Here is a 20,741-nt window from a genome sequence, read left to right as displayed (position 1 = left end):
AGTTTGGTTGTTTTGTTTTTGTTTTTGTTTTAATCCCCAGCTTCCTCCTCCTATGGGTGCTGCAGAATGGCTGCTTCCCACAGCAAGCTGCCCTCTCCACAGGACTTCCTTTTTCTGAGAGACCACAAATATCCCTCCCTTTATAACAACAAGCCTAGGTGTTGTCACAGTCACATTAACCAGCTACCACTGAAGACATGAGCACCAAGAGAGGGGCAGTGCCTTTTGAATAACCCAGCACACGGTTCTGATTCTTCAACATTAGCAGACAGAGCCCAGGAAACATTTTATAGCATGCAAAAGAATTTGAAGATGATTGGGGCGCCTGGATGGCTCAGTCGGTTAAGTGTCCAACTTCGGCTTAGGTCATGATCTCACGGCCTGTGGGTTCAAGCCCTACATCGGGCTCTGTGCTGACAGCTCGGAGCTTGGAGCCTGCTTCAGATTCTGTGTCTCCCTTTCTCTCTGCCCTTCCTCTGCTTGCTCTCAGTCTCTCTCTCTCTTTCTCTCTCCCTATCCCCTCCGCCTCTTTCAAATATAAATAAACATTAAAAGAAAAAAAAAGAATTTGAAGATGATCCAGTCAGCCCCAGAATGAATGCTAAAAAGTATTTCTTATTAACTGTCCTCTCTCCAATGTCTAGTATCTAGTTAGTGCTCCTTCAATATTTAATGAATAAATGAACAAATACTGAAAAAACAGCTCTGAATAAAACCAAAGAGAATAGTGCTTAACACTGACTTCCATTTTATTTTTGTATTATATGCTCGCTGTCTACTTTTACAAGTTGTTCTTACTAAGCTTGTGGTTAGTGATCAAAATGTTTATTGCTATGTACTATGGATAACAATGATTTTGATGGAAAGGCAAATTTCTGATTGCCTTTAAAACTAGCTGGACTTCTTGTGATCTGTATTGAGTTTTATGGGTTTTTTTTTAAGCTTCTACTGGAGAAATTTAAAGAATCTGAATTCTGTATTTTGATGTTGTTAATATAACTACTGAATTTTGTTCTTAATAAACTTATATAAATAGCTTAATTAACAAGAAGCAGTAATAAAAAATTGAATAAATAAATTTGCAGCTACCATAAAAGACAAACCTTATCATAGACATAAAGATAACAAATATGCAAATGTCACTTAAACTACAGAATATCAAGCTGGTGAAAAATTATGTAGCCAAAAAATTATGTAACAATGACATAGGAATTGCTGATTATATTGAGTGAAAAGACAATATAAACATTTTATGTATGAAAGATTATTACAATGTAAGAAAAAAATCCAACAAAAACTTAGGCAGTAATAAAAGCCAATAGCAATCTGGATGGTTGTGTTGTGAATAACTTTTTTTCTTATTTTTAAAGTGTTTTTCCAGGGGCGCCTGTGTGGCTTGGTCGATTGAATGTCCGACTCTTGGTTTCAGCTCATGTAATGATCACACAGCTTCATGAGTTTGGGCCCCAAGTGAGGCTCTGTGCCGTCTGCATGGAGCCTGCTTGGGATTTCACTCTCTCTGCCCCTCCCCTTCTCATGCACACAGGATCTCTCTTGCTTTCTCTTTCTCTCAAAAAATAAATAAACATTAAAAAAATAAAATAATAAAATGTTTTTCCAAATTTTCTAATATAAGCATATATTATTTTTATAATGAAGAACATTAAAGTGTAGGAAATCTACCCTTTAAAATACAAATAATTTTGAAAGCTTATGAAAAAATTGAAGACACAAAAATATGGAAAAAGATTCCATGTTCCTGGATGGGAAGAACAAATATTGTTAAAATGTCAATACTACCCAAAGCAATCTACATATTCAATGCAATCCCTATCAAAATAACACCAGCATTCTTCACAGAGCTAGAACACATAATCCTAAAATGTGTATGGAACCAGAAAAGACCCCGAACAGCCAAAGCAATCTTGAAAAAGAAAACCAAAGCAGGAGGCATCACAATCCCAGACTTCAAGCTATACTACAAAGCTGTAATCATCAAGACAGTATGGTACTGGCACAAAAACAGACACTCGGATCAATGGAACAGAATAGAGAACCCAGAAATGGACCTACAAACGTATGGCCAACTAATCTTTGACAAAGCAGAAAAGAATATCCAATGGAATAAAGACAGTCTCTTCAGCAAGTGGTGCTGGGAAAACTGGACAGCAACGTGCATAAGAATGAACCTGGGCCACTTTCTTACACCAGACACAAAAATAAATTCAAAATGGATGAAAGACCTCAATGTAAGACAGGAAACCATCAAAATCCTCGAGGAGATAGCAGGCAAAAACCTCTTTGATCTTGGCCCCAGCAACTTCTTACTCAACACATCTCCAGAGGCAAGGGAAACAAAAGCAAAAATGAACTACTGGGACCTCATCAAAATAAAAAGCTTCTTCACAGCAAAGGAAACAATCAGCAAAACTACAAGGCAACTGACAGAATGGAAGAAGATATTTGCAAATGACATATCAGATAAAGGGTTAGTATACAAAATCTATAAAGAATTTATCAAACTCAACACCCAAAAAACAAATAATCCAGTGAAGAAATGGGCAAAAGACATGAATAGACACTTCTCCAAAGAAGACATCCAGATGGCCAATCGACACATGAAAAAATGCTCAACATCACTCATCATTAGGGAAATACAAATCAAAACCACAATGAGATACCACCTTACACCTGTCAGAATTGCTAACATTAACAACTCAGGCAACAACAGATGTTGGCAAGGATGCGGAGAAAGAGGATCTTTTTCATTGTGGGTGGGAATGCAAGCTGGTGCAGCCACTCTGCAAAATAGTATGGAGGTTCCTCAAAAAACTAAAAATAGAACTTCCCTATGATCCAGCAATTGCACTACTAGGCATTTATCCTAGGGATACAGGTGTGCTGTTTTGAAGGGACACATGCACCCCCATGTTTATAGCAGCATTATCAATAACAGCCAAAGTATGGAAAGAGCCCAAATGTCCATCGATGGATGAATGGATAAAGAAGATGTGGTGTATATATATATATATATATATATATATATATATATATATATATATATAATGGAGTATTACTCAGAAATCAAAAAGAATGAAATCTTGCCATTTGCAACTACGTGGATGGAACTGGAGGGTATTATGCTAAGTGAAATTAGTCAGAGAAAGACAAAAATCATTTGACTTCACTCATATGAGGACATTAAGAGACAAAACAGATGAACATAAGGGAAGGGAAACAAAAATAATATAAAAACAGGGAGGGGGACAAAACAGAAGAGACTCATAAATATGGAGAACACCCTGAGGGTTACTGGAGGGGTTGTGGGAGGGGGGATGGGCTAAATGGGTAAGGGGTACAAAGGAATCTACTCCTGAAATCGTTGTTGCACTATATGCTAATTGATTTGGATATAAATTTAAAAAAATAAAAACAATTAAATTTTTAAAAATATATAAAATATAAATAATTTTGGGGTGCTTTGTGGCTCAGTGAGTTAAACGTCCAACTTTGGCCTAGGTCATGATCTCACGGTTCTTGTGAGTTCGAGTCCCACATTGGGCTCTGTGTTGACAGCTCAGAGCCTAGAGCCTGCTTCAGATTCTGTGTCTCCCTCTCTCTCTGCCCCTCCTCTGCTCATGCTCTGTCTCTGTCCCTCTCTCTCTCTCAAAAATAAACATTAAAAAATTTTTAAAAATAAAAGAAAATACAAATAATTTTCTTCACAAAAGGAAAAAAATATATAGGCCACAGACAAATAAATGTAAAATTACTCTTTAGGACTTTGATCAAAAGGATAAATATAGGGATGCCTGGGTGTCTCAGTCAGTTAAGTGTCAGATTCTTGGTTCAGCTCAGATCATGATCTCACAGTTTGTGAATTCAAGCCCTGAGTCAAGCTCTGAGCTAACAGCATGGAGCCTGCTTGGGATTCTCTCTCTCTCTCTCTCTCTCTCTCTCTCTATCTCTTGCCCACTTGCACACACGTGTGCACTCTCTCTCTCTCAAAATAAATAAATAAACTTAAAAAAAAAAAGGATAAATATAGCACCCAAAACTGACTTTTTCAGGCTTCTACTGAGCTTACAAATCCCATTACATGAAAAATCCACAGTTAATGTCCTCAGTGGGGAAAACCTGAAAACTTTTCCTCTACAGTCAGGAACAAGACAGGGATGTCCACTCTCACCACTGTTCATCATAGTGCTGGAAATCCTGGCCTCAGTAATCAGGCAACAAAAAGAAATAAAAGGCATTCAAACTGGCAAGGAAGTAGTCAAACTTTCACTATTTGCAGAGGACAGGATACTCTCTATATAGAAAACCCAAAACATTCTGGGGCGCCTGGGTGGCTCAGTCGGTTAAGCATTTGCCTTCGTCTCAGGTCATGATCTCATGGCTCATGAGTTTGAGCCCCCCTGTTTCCCTCTCTCTGCCTTCCCCCCAGTAACACATGAACTCTCATTCTCTCTCTCTTGAAAATAAATAAACATTAAAAAAAAAAGAGAGAGAGAGAGAGAGAGAAAGAAAACCCAAAAGACTCCACCAAAAAACTGCTAGAACTGATACACAAAATAAGTAAAGTCAGAGAGTACAAAATCAATATACAGAAATCTATTGCATTTCTATACACCGATAATGAAGAAACAGAAGGAGAAATCAAGGAATCAATCCCATTCATAATTACACCAAACACATTAGATATCTACGAATAAACCTAACCAAAGAGGTAAAAGATCTGTACTCTAAAAAGTATAGAGCACGGATGAAAGAAATTGAAGAGGACACCAAAAAAAATGGAAAAACATTCCAGGCTTATGGATTAGAAGAAGAAATATTGTTAAAATGTCTATATTACCCAATGCAATCCCTACCAAATCCCATTATTTATTTTATTATTATTCACATTTTTATTTTACTGAAATTTTATTATATTTAAAGCATAGCTGGATAGCACAATTTTGATCTATAGAGTTAGTGGCCAGCTACTCTGTGATGAAATAGCAAATGAAAAGGATTTGGATTTGTAATAAGGAAGCTTCTTGTCTTCTCTCTCTCTGTTTCTTCTAGACTACTGGAAATGTTGACCTTCTGGATTCAATAGGTAGGGTAACAAGTTTACCGGAAGCTGTTCTGTCAGAGCTGGTTGAGTGCTCCAAGGGAAAGGAAACAGAGCCAGGGTGGTTGCTGTATCAGACCAGAATACTCCAACTTCCCTGTGAAGATGAACCAGATGCTTTACGCTTTTAAGCAAAAATGCTTAACATTTTCACTTCATCTCGCAAAATCACTATTTGTGGGTCAATGACTGGAGGTAGGGGTTAGTTCATTGTTAACTTTCCTTTTAATTTTTACTTTTTAAAAAAATTTTTAATGTTTTCATTATTTATTTATTTTGAGAAAGAGAGTGGGGGGAGGGCCAGAGAGAGAGGGAGAGAGAGAATCCTAAGCTGAGAGAGAGGGAGAGAGAGAATCCATGCTGTCAGCGCAGAGCCAGACTCCGGGCTTGATCTCAAGAACTGTGAGATTAAGACCTGAGCCGAAATCAAGAGTTGGACGATCAACTGACTGAGCCACCCAGAAGCCCCAGCTTTCTTTTTAAAAAGTAGATTGTAAAACTTCTGAAGTCCAGGTAGAGTAATGAACAGATAGATGATCTTAGACAATTCCCTTGAATGGACTAGGATTCAAACTTGAGTTTCAAATGTCAGAAGGAAGTAACCTGATCTCTGACTTTCAACCAGTAGCTGTTGGAGTCCCAGCCAAGTCTATCTCCTGATCACGTTGAAATCTATAAGAAGATGGAAGAGATTGAGGTATACCATCATTTCCTGAAGCCCTACGATGTATCTCTAGTGTATACATTTCTATTTTTTCAATCTCTAGTACCTAAGCCTCTGATAAATTTTCAAAATAAGGTACAATCATGACCTATAAATATTTATAAGCTAATAATTTATTTCATATGATGTATAAGATAAACACATGTCGAAGATTTTATGTAGCTCATTAAATAATGAGAGAACTGGGAAATCTGTTAAAATTGGTTCAAAGGTGAAGTCAAAGATCTACAACTTCCTATAGAGTAAAGGAATGTTGAAATGGAAGGAAAAGTGGATTTTGCTACAGGAGTGGGTGGGTAGAGATGTCAAAGCAATCTCCATTTGGCAGAATTTATTTGCATGTCTATAGATGGTGGAAGGCAGAATAATGCCTACTTCCCCCACCTCCAAAATGTCCCAGCCTAATCCTCAGAACCTGTCAATATGTTAGGGAGTGAAGGGGAATTGAGTTGATACAGAGGGAATTAAGATTGCTAATCAGATGACCTAATTGTAGAGATTATCTTGGATTATCCAGGTGGGTTCAATGTAATCACAAGGGTCTTTAAACGTGGAAGAGGGTAAGCAGGAGAGAGTCAGAGGGAGCTGTGACTACGGAAGGATGGTCAGAAAGATGCAACATTGCTGATTTAGAAGATAGAGAAAGGGATCCAAGAGCTCAGGAATGGGGTGGCCTTTAAAAGCTAGAAAAGGCAAGCAAATATAATTCTCCCTACAGCCTCCAGAAAGTAATGGAGCTCTGCAGTTACCTTGATCTTAGCCCAGGGGAACCTGTGTGGGACTTCTAGTTTCCAGAACTGTAAGAAAGTAAATTTGTGTTGCTTTAAGATGCCAAATTCATGGCAGTTTTTAGAAACAGCAATAGAGGGGCACCTGGGTGGCTCAGTTGGTAGAGCATACAACTCTTGATCTCAGGGTCATAAGTTCAAGCCCCACATTGGGCATGGAGCCTACTTAAAAAAAATAATAAAAAAGGAAAAGAAAAGCAGCAATAGAAAACTAACAAAATAGACAAAAACTAGTTGCCTTGCTATCAGTTATCTATGATTTATGGATTATAAAAACAGCTCAGTCAAAAACAAAGGAAAACACGCTTACATATACATTCATGCATAGTTAAGATCTCATAGTCATGCTATATCTGCAGAGCTTCTGGGGCTTACTTTTCAGGCAGCAAATGAAGGTAGGAATGTATTCTTAATGAGATGAATGACTCAGCACTTAGCAATTGCAAAGATGCCCTATCCAACCTCAGGATCATTAATCACTGATGGAAGCAGAAATGAGCAAATTGATGACTTGATGGTTCAGTAGAACCCCCCCACCCCCGAAAACTGGGGAGAGCCAAATCATCAATAACTCCGGAATCAATTCTTGCTCCATCAGCCAATTTCTATCCAAAAGGAGTAATGGCCTTTTAGTAGCCAACTGCTTCAGCTTTGGGGGTGTGTTACAGCAAAATTTTCTTCGTTCAATTAAAATAAGCTGGATAACGGGAATTGATGTCCACCCTGAGGTAACTCTTATCAAGTCAAAATTGATTGACAGACATTGGGGGAGGGGGAGAAGCAAAAATATAAAAAGCATTGGATAAAAAAGGATGATTGAAATGGAACTATATTGTTTTTGCTTTCCTGGCATCCATACATTGTTCTTTTCATAGCAACAGGCATAGAGTTTCAGATGAGGCTGATCCCATACATCCTCCCCTTACTACTCCATTCAGACAAGAGTGGGTGAATGACCTAAGCCTGGACCATCTATCTTAACGATAGGTTAAGAATTTATGAGACCAGGGGTGCCTGGCTAGATCAACTGGGAGAGCATATGACTCTTGATCTCGGGGTCCTGAGGTCAAGCCCCACACTGGGGGTAGAGCTTACTTTAAAAATAAAATAGGGGCGCCTGGGTGGCTCAGTCAGTTAAGCGTCTGACTTCGGCTCAGGTCATGATCTTACAGTTTGTGGGTTTGAGCTCCACATCAGGCTCTGTGCTGACAGCTCAGAGCCTGGAGCCTGCTTCAGATTCTGTCTCCCTCTCTCTCTGCCCCTCCCCCATTCATGCTCTGTCTTTCTCACTCTCAAAAATGAATAAATGTTTAAAAAAGTTTTTTTAAATAAAAATAAATAAATAAATTAGGAGCGCCTGGGTGATTCAGTCACTTAGGCATCCCACTCTTGGATTTCAGCTCAGGTCATGATCTTACAGTTCATGGGATCAAGCCTTACATCAGGCTATGTCCTGATAGTGCAGAACCTGCTTAGGATTCTCTCTCTCTCTCTCTCTCTCTCTGCCCCACCCCCACTTGCATGCACATGCATTCTCTCTCTCTCTTTCCTTCTCTCTCTCAAAATAAATAAACAAACATTAAAATAAAATAAAATAAAAAACCCTTCATATTCAAGCACACTCTTTAAACAAAAAAAGAGGGAGCACCTGACTGGCTTAGTTGGTAGAGCATGTGATTCTTGATCTCTGGGGTTGCATAGAACTTACTTAAAAATAAATTAAAAAAAAAAGTGAATAAATAAAAAATAATTTAGGGGACCAGACTGAACCCACTGAGAATCAAGCTTGGATTATTACGGTCCCTCTGGTCTTTTCAAAGTAATTACTTTGGCCCCATTTCCCCATAAGTCTGTTTGGGATTAATTTCTGTTACAGTCAACAGAGTCCTGACTAAGACAAACGTGTATATTTGGTAAGTTATTCACTATTATTAAAGATAAAACTAAGGCACATTAAAAATGTTAAGATCTTATTTGAGCAAAAATCAGTTCGAATCAGGCAGTGCCAACCAAGCCAGAAGTGGTAACAAGTGCTCCACGATAGGAGCTAGGAGAAAGACTTTTATGGAGTAAAGGCAGAAGCAAAGCAAGGAAATTATTTTGATTGGCTATAGCTTAAATATTTGCCTTATTTGGAAAGTCAAGTTGGCTCTTTGCGATTGATTATCCTTAGATTTTGTTTTCTTAACCTTGAGGCATTTACAGGGTTCGGTTTTGGATTGCTCACTTAATTCTGATAAGGTACTAGAATCACCTTCAGTCTAGTGACCTCCTTGATTTAACACTAGCAAACACACTGATCAAGGAAGAAAGTAAAGATATACACCAGCGGGGAAAATTCCAATTGTTAAACAAAAAGAAAAGGAAGGGGTGTTAAATACCATCCGTATATAACGTAAAACATAAAATGTCCAAGGAAAACTAAAATACTAAGTCAAAAAGATATATGCACCCCTATGCTCACTGCAGGATTATTTAGAATAGCCACAATACAAAAGCAACATAAGTGTCCATGAATGGATGAATGGATAAAGAGGAAGTCTCTCTCTGTCTTTCTCTGTCTCTGTCTCTGTCTATCTCTCTCTCTCTCTCTCTCTCTCTCTCTCTCTCTCTCACACACACACACACACACACACACACACACACACACACACACAGGAATACTATTCAGCCATTAAAAAAGGAAATCTTGCCATTTGCATCAACATGGATGGACCTTGTGGGTATTTTGCTAAATGGAATCTAAAACAAAAACAAAACAAAACAAAAAAGGCAAATGAACAAACAAAACAAAACTCACAAAGAAAACAGATTGGTGGTTGCCAAAGGGGAGGTGGTATGGGGGTAAGCAAAATGAGCGACGGGGATCAAGAAATATAAACTTCCAGATATAAAATAAATATGCAATGGGCATGTAATGTACAGCAATGGTGACTATAGTCAATAAACTGGTATTGTATACTTGAAAGTTGCCAAGAGTAAATCTTAAAAGTTCTCATCATAAGAAAAACAAATTTGTAAATTTGTATGGTGACAGACAACTAGACTTATGGTGGTGATTATTGCCCAATGTATAGAAGTATCAAATCAATGTTGTATACCTGAAAGTAATAGAGTGTCATATGTGAATAATAATAATAATAATAATAATAATAATAGACTATTCAAAAAACATAAAATGGTTTATGATACCTTACAAAGGAGAAAATGATAGATGTCACTGCATTCAATAGTCAACACTAACCACTGGAAGCTCATATATCTTGGCACAGTAGCTTCAGCTTCTTCCACTATGACTTCAGTATATTTCACACTGTCCCTAAGTTGCCTGAAACACTGTCCTGGAATCCACTTCAGGATCTATAGTTTCATTTGAAGCCCAAGAGAATAGCACGGGAGTGGAGAAAATATAGTCTTTGTGATGCTTCTGCTCTAGGGAGAAACAGCAGTAGAAGAAAATCTAGCAGTTACTAAAAGTGAGCATCATTTGTAAAAATAATCATAGTACAATCTGATAAGTTGTTACCTCCTTATTTTCATCCATTTGAAATAAATGATTTCTTCTTGGTAACATTTCTAGAACCTCCATTGTGTTCCATTTCCGTCTACCTTCAGCCTGTCTGAGAATGCACAAGAAGCAAAAAGCATGTAATGAAAGGAACTCGATTATTAGAATAAAACGATTATGTTGGTTCAGTCAGCAAAATGAAGTCAACCTACTAAAAAGAGTTTTAATGGGGAGTATCATCCTTCATAAATCAGGCAAGCAAACCATGAGCCATTTGGAAAGCAACTTGGTTTGTGCCCTTTTCATTTATCTTAATTTGATAGCTTCATGGAGCCATGGCCAGGCAGTCTCTGGTTAAGCTTGGGGCCTAATGTTGTGGGACAGATCCTTCCTCCATATATTCACTTACTATTTTTATTTAGGTTTCAAAGGCAAAGGAAAAAATTTCAACACTATCAAAGGACTAGTATCAAAACATAATTTTAACATCTTAACATACTTTTTGAAAAACTCTAACAAGGGCGCCTGAGTGGCTCAGTCATTAAAATCTGACTTCAGCTCAGGTCATGATCTCATGGTTCCTGAGTTCAAGTCCCACATTGGGTGAGCTTGGGCCCCACTTCAGGTGAACCCTGCTTGTCTCTCTCTCTTTCTGCCCCTTGCTCACTTGCGTCCTCTTTCCTCTCCAACAAAAATAAAAATAAATAAATAATTAAAAACTCTAACAAACTAATAATAGCAGATGGTATCAGAGACAAACAATCCAGTAGAAAAAGGCAACTGAAGAGAAAACCTGAATGGCCAATAAAATTGCGAAAGAGTGCTCAAACTCACTGCTACTAAGGAAAATGTACATTAGAACAAATATGATATACCATTTTCATACACATAAGATTTGGTGGGAACTAAAAATAACAAATGTTGGCAGGGATTAAGGATATTCTCATACTCTAAGTGCAACCACTAGAAGTAAATTTGCAACTATTTTAATATGCAAAGTTGAAGATATTCTGGCCTAACTATTCCACATCTATTTTTATTTTTGTTTGTGCTCCCAGAATTGATTTTAAAGGTAAAAGACTAAATGTTCATGAAGATGCCAAATAAATTCATTTTGGTAATTCATAAATAGGATACCATAAGATAGCTAGAATAAATGAACTAAACCCAGGTGTAGTACCATGGTTACATCCTAAACACACTGTTGACTGAAAAAAGTAGATTCTAAGAGCATACATGAAGTATGGTACCATCTGTGAAAAATATAAAAGGATAGAAAACTATACTGTATATTGCTTATTGCGCATGTACAGAGGTAATATAAATCTATGTAACAAAAGTATAAAAACATGAACAGTAAGAATACAGTGATTTCAGTGAAAAGGTAGCTCTGGATAGTTAGGATAATGGAATGGGGATGGGTTTCAACTGTATGTACTGTTTGATAAAACAGAAAAATCTGAAATAAATATGGCAAAAAATTAACTTCTGTGATACATGTACCCCTGGAAGTACAAAAAAGATTTTCTTTCTTTTTTTTTTTTTAAAGATTTTACTTTTAAGTAATCTCTACACCCAACATGGGGCTCAAATGTACAACCCTGAGATTAAGAGTCACGTGCTATACTGACTAAGCCAGCCAGGTGCCCCACAAGAAAGATTTTCTGAAAGATGTACTGGCTTTAATATTTTTAATGAGATGAAACAGAGCAAAACTTCCATGTATCTGTTTTCCTAAAAAGTTATCTTTTTGGGAACTTGTCACACTGGTTCTCTCCACATTTTGAAAGGCATCCCTTGCAATCTTCTAAATCTTAATAGCTGTTGATTTTTCCAGGGCACCAAACAAAGGAACAATTTGAAATACCAGGTTAGATGTTGAGAAAAAATTACTCTCTGTAACAAATACTTTTGCAATTCATCTGACGTTTGTAGAGGAGGAAAAATTTCTTTTTTCCCTTTACCCATCTTAAGTTCATTGGCTGGTGCCCATGAAAATTAGACTGACAAAAGACAGATTAACAAGAGAAAAAGAAACAGCTTATTAACATGTGAATGAAGCATACACAATGGGAATACCCAGAAATGAGTAACTCAAAGAGATGGTTAGAACTTGGGCGTATGGAGTATCTTCCCAAAAGAACAGTAAATTTTTAGAGAAGTGACCAAACGAAGAGGACTTTGAGTTTATAGGGTGACAAATTGGGGGAAGGTGAATGTATGGGAGATCTAATGAAAGATAAGGGCTAGTTAGCAAAGTATGTTATGTAGATTCCTTGTTGCCATCTCTGGGCTGATTAAGGTAACTTTTGTCCTTTCCAGTAGAGAGAGGAGGGGGAACAACTTCATAAATTTATGTCCTATTTTAGGCAATAGGAGTAATGCAGAGAGCTTTCCTTTTTATCTGCTTCTTCTCAGAGGCCTTCAGCTTAAAATAATCCTTATACCAGGGGTGCCTGGGTGGTTCAGTCATTTAAGTGTCCGACTTTAGCTCAGGTCACAATCTCACAGTTTGTGGGTTCAAGCCCCACATTGGGCTCTGTGCTGACAGCTCAGAGCCTGGAGCCTGCTTTGGATTCTGTGTCTCCCTCTCTCCCTGCCCCTCCCCTGCTTGTGTTCTGTCTCTCTCTTTCTCAAAAATAAATAAACATTAAAAAATGTAAAAAAGAATAATCTGTATATCAAAGTGCCATATTTTGCTCCCAATGATTTTTTCATTGTTTCTAAAAATATTGGAGGACCAAATTGAATTTCCAATTGATCATTAAATATAATTTTAGGTAATAAGCCAAAAATCATATAGTAATTTATTAAAACTCAGAAGGTATTACATTGTTATAACAAAATTCCCTACATTCTTTTCTTAACATTTTAATATGGAAAATTTTAACACAGAGATGAGATCAGAGAATAATAAACATTCATATGTCTTTCATCTAGATTAAATAATTATTGATATTTTGCTACATTTGCTTTTATGATCTCTATTGGTCCATCACCTAGATACACTGCTCTTTCACTGAAACTTTTGAATGTAATTTGCAGACACCCTGGAACTTTACTTGTAAATCCCATACCTCTCAAAAAATTAACAATAACCATGTAATGTCATCTAATATCCATCTCATAATCGAATGTTTATATGTCCCTCAGATTTCTTTTATTACACTTTTTCAATCTAGAATCTACACAAACTAACATTTGGTTGTTTTAACTTTGTACATTCTTTTAATTTGAAATAGCTCTCCCATCTTTTATAATGATACTCATTTTTTTTAAGTTTATTTATTTTGAGAAAGAGAGAGAGTGCACGTGGGATAGGGGCAGAGAGAAAGGGAGGGAAAATTCCAAGCAAGCTCCACACTGTCAGCACAGAGCCCGATGCGGGGCTCTAATTCATGAATTGTGAGATCATGACCTAAGCTGAAATCAAGAGTTGAAATGAAGAGTTGGATGCTTAACCAACTGAACCACCCAGGGGCCCCAATACTCACTTTTTGAAGAGGCCAGGCCAGTTGTTTTGTAGAAGGTCTCACATTTTATTTTTGTCTTACAATGTTGTTTAACGTGTTATTCTGTCTCCTTGAATTTCCTATAAAGTGAAAGTTAGGTCTAGAAGGGCTTGATTAGATTCAGAGTAAATATTCTGTCAAGAATTTCTTATAGGGAATGTTGTGAATATTGTATTGTATCATATCAAGAGACAGTGTAAGGATAACCCACTATATTTGTGATGCTAGATTTGATCCCCTAGCTTAGGTTTTAACTGCCAGGTTGCTCCTTGGGAAAGATTCATCTTTCCTCTTGTAATTGGTTAAAAAAAATCTCTAGTATAATGCTTTGGAAATGTGTCCCCTGTCAACATTTTACCCAATGGGTTCAGCATCCACTGATCAGTCTTACTATTGTTAGTATTATTTCCTGACCAGTTATTAATGTTTTCATTTTAAAAATGAATAGTTGTATACTATATTTTAGTTAAGAATATTTTTAAGACTATTGGGGTCCCTGAGTCAGTAGAGCATGAGACTCTTGATCTCAGGGCTGTAAGTTTGAGCCCCACACTGGGTGTAGAGATTACTTAAAAATAAAACCTTAAAAAAAAAAAAGGCTATTAACCAAAAGTCCTCAACCTTGTTCTATTCCTCATTGTTAAGTTTATCACGTCTGCTTTCTTGAAACTTACGTCCTTTCAGAATGTAAAGTCATTGAATTATAAGAGAAGATTAAATAAATTCTCTAATAGAATAGGAATATATTTAGGGGTTTCAATGAGGGAATTTTCTGATGGGAAAAGGAGAGACTGGTGACAGGGGCACTGGGCAGTATGATTGAGTAGAATTGGAATAGGCACATAGTGGTATGCTGGACCCAGCACATATTGGCTTGCAAGAGCTGATTGTTAAATTTTTCAGAATTTCGTGAGCTGGTTGTTATGCACAGCCATAATTAAAAGTTAAAGTGTATAAATTTACAGTGAGTTATATTAAAAATAGATAACAGGGGCACATGGGTGGCTTAGTCAGTAGAGCATGCAACTCTGGATCTCATAGTCGTGAGTTCAAGTTCCACTTTGGGAGTAGAGATTACTTTTTTAAAAAGGTAATAGGTGCGCCCCCAGGGGGGCTCAGTCGGTTAAGGGTCGACTTCGGGCTCGGCTGGGGTCATGATCTTGCAGTTTATGAATTTGAGCCCCGTGCATCAGGCTCTGTGCTGACAGCTCAGAGCCTGGAGCCTGCTTCGGATTCTGTGCCTGCCTCTCTCTCTGCCCCTCCCTGCTCAGGCTCTGTCTCTCTCTATCTCTCAAAAATAAATAAATGTTAAAAAATATTAAAAAAAAATTTTTTTTAACATTTACTTATTTTTGAGACAGAGAGAGACAGAGCATGAACGGGGGAGGGTCAGAGAGAGAGAGGGAGACACAGAATCCGAAACAGGCTCCAGGCTCTGAGCTGTCAGCACAGAGCCCAACGCGGGGCTTGAACTCACAAACAGCGAGATCATGACCTGAGCCGAAGTCCGACGCTTAACCGACTGAGCCACCCAGGCGCCCCAAAAAATATTTTTAAGAAAGGTAATAAACATTCAAAACTCGTAATTATTTTTACTACACTTTCCCATTATCTATGCCCTTGAGGTTATTTATGTCTATTGTATCTGCATTATGGAAATGTTATATGATAATGAGCTGTGCACATCTCTTTCCAGTTTCATGTTCAGTGACATTAGGCTAATAGTTTCAAATAGGTCATGGAGGCAGCATTTACAACATGGAAACACCAGCAAGCATGACAAATCAAGGCTATTTATTATTTTGTTGATTGTCTAGACTTAAAAGTTATGGTCAAGAATGGGGTGCCTATGTGGCTCAGTCTGTTAAGAATCTGACTCTTGGTTTCGGCTCAGCTCATGATCTTGTGGTTTGTGTGAGCAAGTCCTTGAATTGGGCTCTGTGCTGACAGTGCATGGAGCCTGTTTGGGATTCTCTCTGTCCCTCTCTCCCTGCCCCTCCCCGTGCATATGTGTGTTCTCTCTCTCTCTCTCTCTCTCAAAATAAATAAACTTTAAAAAAAGTTATGAAGAGCTTGTTAATATGGATGAAACTTAAAAGTGTGTTATGTCTGTAGCTGTTAACATTGTAAACAGCAGTAAAAATTGAGTAAATATTCTTTCAGTATTCAAAAACCATTATTCACTGCAGAAAAGAAGTTGATCACATCATTGTTGAAAGAGTGAAGTTTCAATATGTGTTAGTTGTTTCACTTTGATTTTATTCCTTAACAAAAATATCAAACAACATTCACAGAATTATGTTGGTTCATCAATAGCAACAACATGTTGCTCTGGATACAAAAGTTCAGTAAAAATCAACAAAAGTGCTTTGTGAGAATCAATTGTTATATGCAATTTAAGCAGAGAACATTTGAGGTTAATATTTTTTTCATAAGAGCATTTTTTTTAAGTAGGTTCCATGACCAATGTGGGGCGTGAACTCATGACCCCAAGCCCTGATACTGAGAGTCATATGCTCTACCCCATGAGCCAGCCAGGAGCCTCATAAGAGGAGTTTTTAAATCAATAAAACATATATTCATATATATATGTTTTATATATGTTTATATATATGTATATACATATGTGCATATACATATATATGTATATATGTTACATAAATATGCTTATAAATAATATATAATGTTTATTTATATGTAATGTTTATATATAATATATAATTATATAATATATATTTAATGTTTATATATGTTTATTTATATATATGTTTATATATAATTTTTTATACTTTTATATACGTATATACATATGTGTATATACATATATATGTATATATATGTATATATGTTACATACATATGCTTATAAATAATATATATATATAATGTTTATTTTGAGGGAGAGGGAGAGAGAGAAAGGGATGGACGCTTGACCGACTAAGCCACCCAGGTGCTCCCAAACATATATATTGCTATGGACTAACATTCATGTGTTGAACCTTAACCCCAATATGAGTAGATTTGGAGATAACACCTTTAGTAGGTAATTAAGTGTAAATGAGGTATAAGGGTGTGGCCCTACCAATAAAACTGGGTGGCCTTATTAAAAACGGAAGCGAAATAAGTCAGTCAGAGAAAAACAGATATCATATGATTTCATTCATATGTTGAATTTAAGAAACTTGACAGATGAGAAAAATAAGATAAAAACTGAGAGGGAGGCAAACCATAAGAGACCCTTAAATACAGAGAACAAACTGAAGGTAGATGGGGGTGGGGAATGGGCTAAATGGGTGATGGGTATTAAGAGGGGCAGTTGTTGGGATGAGCACTGGGTGTTGCATGTAAGTGATGAATCACTGAGTTCTACTGAAGACACTACACTGTATGTTAACTACCTTGAGAATTAGATAAATAAATAACTAAGGGGAAGCAAGAGTTCTCTCCTTTCCCTCTCCTTACCAGGGAAAGGCCATGTGAGCACACAATGAAATGGCAGCCACTTACAAGTCAAGAAAAAAGGCTTCAGAATGAAACCTTCCTGCCAGCACCTTGGTCCTGGACTTTCCAGCCTCCAGAACTGTGAGAAATAAATTTCTTTTCTGTAAGCGTACAGTATTTTGTTATGGCAGCCCAAGCTTAGACACACACACACACACACACACACACACACACACACACACACACTCCTGATAGGTACCTAAGTATTTGTAAGCACTGTTAGGGAATGATAAGTGCTATAAAAATATGGAGTAAATGATATATGAAGAGTGCAGTGAAGGCGGTGCTTTAGATAACCCAGGCTGTAGATCATGAGAACCTGAACTTGGGAAGTGACCTTAGAAAAACAGAAGTTTAGGGGCCTGGGTGACTCAGCTGGTTAAGTGTCCTACTCTTGGTTTTGGTTCAGGTCATGGTCTCATAGCTTCAAGGATTCAAGCCCCACATCTGTCTCTGTGCTGGCAGCGAAGAGCCTGCTTGGGATATTCTCTCTCTCTCTCTCTCTCTCCCTCCCTCCCTCCCTCTGTCTCTCTCTCTCTCTGCCCCTTTTCCACTTGCACTGTCTCTCTCAAATAAATAAATAAACTTAAAAAAAAAGAAAAACAAGTTTACATGGCTTCAATAGGGCACCATTTGACTTGTCAGCTAACTGCCTAGCACCTGGACTGCCCATGGATATTGGATATTTCTCCTGTAAGTATGTGAAACATTCCAACTAATCCCCTGAGTTTTAGTTTGCTCCTCTGATCATCCTCTATCCTATTGCCAGAGTGATGGTTCAAATCTTTTACAATCCACCTCTCCCTGTCCCACCCCTCCCCCAACACACACATCCGTTCATTGTGGTCCTACTGAACTAGTTCCTTGACTCTGTCCTGTTGCTTCATGAACTTTCTGTTGCTCTATCTGGAATTCCCTCCCCTGTTTAGCCAACTTCTCCTTGTCCTTCAAAATTTAGGGCCAGAATTACCTTTTCCAGGAAACCTTCCCAGACCCTTTCTGATTTAGGTACCCTCTGTCCATATTACACAAGCACTATGCTGTGATTTCGGTTTGTCTTTCCCACAATCTGTGTCATATTCATTTTTTTACCCTCCATGCCAAGCATTGGGGCCTGTCACATAGCAGGCCTCCTTAAGTACTTGTTGAAAATTTTTATAATTAGGACCACAGGGCTTAGCGAGCCTGCGGAGGAAAACAGCAAAGAAGACATTTCTACGGCTTCTGCATAGAAGAGCAGAGAGATTTTGGGGTTTGGACAGGGACAGAGAGGACCGTCTGGGAGCTGGAGAAGCGGGAAAAGTTGCTTCGCCACCCTCCCTTGTTAGCTTCCACAGCTAGAGTACAGGACAGGCGAAACTGAAATAAGAAAAACTACATTTCCCGTCATGCCTCAAGACACCGCTATCGGTTTCACCTCTTTGTCACCGCCTCTTCCCCGCGGAAGTAAAAGGAGCACTTCCAGGTTCGGCAAGAACCTGGAGCCGGGGGTGTTAGATCGGCGCCGTTGGGTCTTGCTCCGAAGCTCCGCCTTCTCTCCGGTTTTTCTAGAAGCCCGGCTTTGCTCTTGGCAGTGTCGTACAGGTATTTTCCGGCCCCTTCGGGTGCTCCCAAGGCAGTTCGCTACACCGGAGCGGGCGAAACTTTTCTTCTGTTGAGGTTCGGAGTTCCCTTAGGGCGCGGCGGGCTCGTTGCACGGTGCAGGGAAACCGGTTATCGGAGTCGTGGCCCCGTGCTTACATCCCTTTTCTTCCCTTACCGATTGCAGCGTCCGAGGCGCGTGTGCGAATCTCCCCATGGCAGAAACGGCCCCGAACGGCCCCCAAGGGGCGGGCGCAGTGGTAAGTGAGCGAGCAGGGTCTTCTGGGTTGGTTTATAGGAGTTAGAAGGAGCAGGAAGTGTTGCTCAGTTCCGAGGCGTTTCAGCTCATCGCTTAAAGGGCCTGGGCTTAGTGAGTGAGGTGGGGGTAGCGTAGAGAGAAGAGATCTTGAGCGAAGATGTGGAGGAAGCTACAGGTTTTCTGTTGGTAGCGACAGTGGGCTGGCCTGGAGCAGGTGACCCTCACCTGTATGCCGAGGAAATTGGGCCGCCTTGCCTCTTCCCCCCTCTCGGTCTCTAATTGTCCTAGGTTCCAAGGTTGAAGATGCCACCTGAGGTGGTGCCGTGACACAGGCCTCATTCTGCACAGGCGTGCTGGGAGAGAACGTCTCTCTGCCCGTTTTATGCCATTATATGGAAATTACGCAGTGAGGGGGGAGGGGTCTTTTTTTTTTCTTTTCGTCATTTTATCCGTACCTTTTTTTTTTTTTTTTAATGAAGAGAGATCTTAGGCTTCTGTAAATGTTTTATTCTTAGCATGCAGATCTGCTTAATAGTTATTTGTATTGCTCTCTAATTTTAAACACTATGAATGTGTGAATTGAGCTTGTCTCTTTTTCCTTTTTAAACATTTTGCAACATTTCCACTTATATACACAAATTTTCTTTTTTCTTGATTTTGCTGAGCCGTTTAAGAATTAGTTGCATACACAATGATGGCCAATTCATACATACTTAAGTATTCTTTTACATGACCACGGTGCAGCCGTTGTGGCAATATTTGCAGTTAAATTTGAGAAATTTAACACTGATACATGTTGTTACCTTATTTAAAATCCATATTCAGATTTCCTCAGTTGTGTGTTAAAGTGTCTTCCTCCTCATCCAGGATTCAATCTAAAAGCATGCATTGCTTTTACTGGCCTTTAGTCTCTTTTAGTCCAGAATAGTTCCCTTGCCTTCTTCCTCTTGCCATTTTTGACTTTCAAGAGTCCAGACTTGTTCTGCAGAATGCTTCTCAAATTGAAGTTGTCTGGTTTTTTTTCCCCCTGGTCACTAGATTCAAGTTGAACATTCTGGCACGATTGTTGTTACATAAGTGATAGTCTGCCTTTTTCAGTGCACTATATATATCAAGAAGCATTTTATGTTGATTTATTCCGTCATTGCAGATACTAAGTTTGATTATTTGGTTCAAGTGGTATCCACCAGATTCTCCACTGTAAAAATACTTTTTTTTCTTTTGTAGTTGAAAACTATTCTGTGGCATACTTTGAGACTGTGTGAATAGTTTTTCCACCTAAGTAGATCTGTTGACTATAACATGGTTAGATTGTTGCCTCTTAAAGTATAAACCAATACTTTCTTAAACCTTTTTTATTGTGTACTAAAATAGAGATATATAAAGTATTCAAAATGAAACACAGAGACCAGTGATTTATTACAGAATAAACACCCTAAACAGTTTTGTTTTATTTTTTTTAAAGATTTTATTTTTAAGCAATCTCTATACTCAACAAGGGGCTTGAATCCACAACCTGGAGATCAAGAGTCGCATGCCCCATTGACTGAGCCAGGTGCCCCTAAACAAATAGATTTTATTTTTTTATTAAAAATTTTTTTTTGTTAATGTTTGTTTATTTTTGAGAGAGACAGGGACAGAGGTAGGCTGTAGAATCCAAGGTAGGCTCCAGGCTCTGAGCTGTCAGCACAGAGCCCGATGCGGGGCTTGAACTCATGAACTGTGAGGTCATGACCTGAGCCGAAGTTGG

The 20,741-nt window shown here is 38.3% G+C and overlaps 1 protein-coding gene and 1 long non-coding RNA gene across 4 annotated transcripts in view; one reads left to right on the top strand and one right to left on the bottom strand.

The window, feature by feature from the left end:
- Nucleotides 1-4,765: 4,765 nt before the first annotated feature.
- Nucleotides 4,766-18,683, bottom strand: LOC109245761 (uncharacterized). Its single transcript, XR_008421791.1, has 3 exons — nt 18,569-18,683; nt 10,158-10,251; nt 4,766-5,216 (listed from the first exon to the last, which is right to left on the bottom strand). It is a non-coding gene; the product is annotated as an uncharacterized LOC109245761 (long non-coding RNA).
- The window catches only part of TMEM33 (transmembrane protein 33), a 20,647-nt gene continuing 18,516 nt past the window's right edge, over nt 18,611-20,741 (top strand). The window contains exons 1-2 of one of the 3 annotated variants that reach the window (XM_019413229.2): nt 18,611-18,735; nt 18,920-18,992. In XM_019413229.2, the coding sequence (XP_019268774.1) occupies nt 18,948-18,992 (45 nt within the window). In that variant the 5' untranslated portion in view covers nt 18,611-18,735; nt 18,920-18,947. Of the gene's footprint in view, nt 18,811-18,919; nt 18,993-20,741 lie in introns of those variants that run through there. The other 2 variants (XM_019413235.2, XM_019413245.2) reach the window with 2 other exon arrangements.

The sequence above is a fragment of the Panthera pardus genome, unplaced genomic scaffold, assembly GCF_024362965.1.
Source record: "Panthera pardus isolate Hobbes unplaced genomic scaffold, ASM2436296v1 HiC_scaffold_13, whole genome shotgun sequence".
Taxonomy (NCBI): Eukaryota; Metazoa; Chordata; class Mammalia; order Carnivora; family Felidae; genus Panthera; species Panthera pardus.
This window is presented reverse-complemented; position numbering and strand designations above follow the sequence as displayed.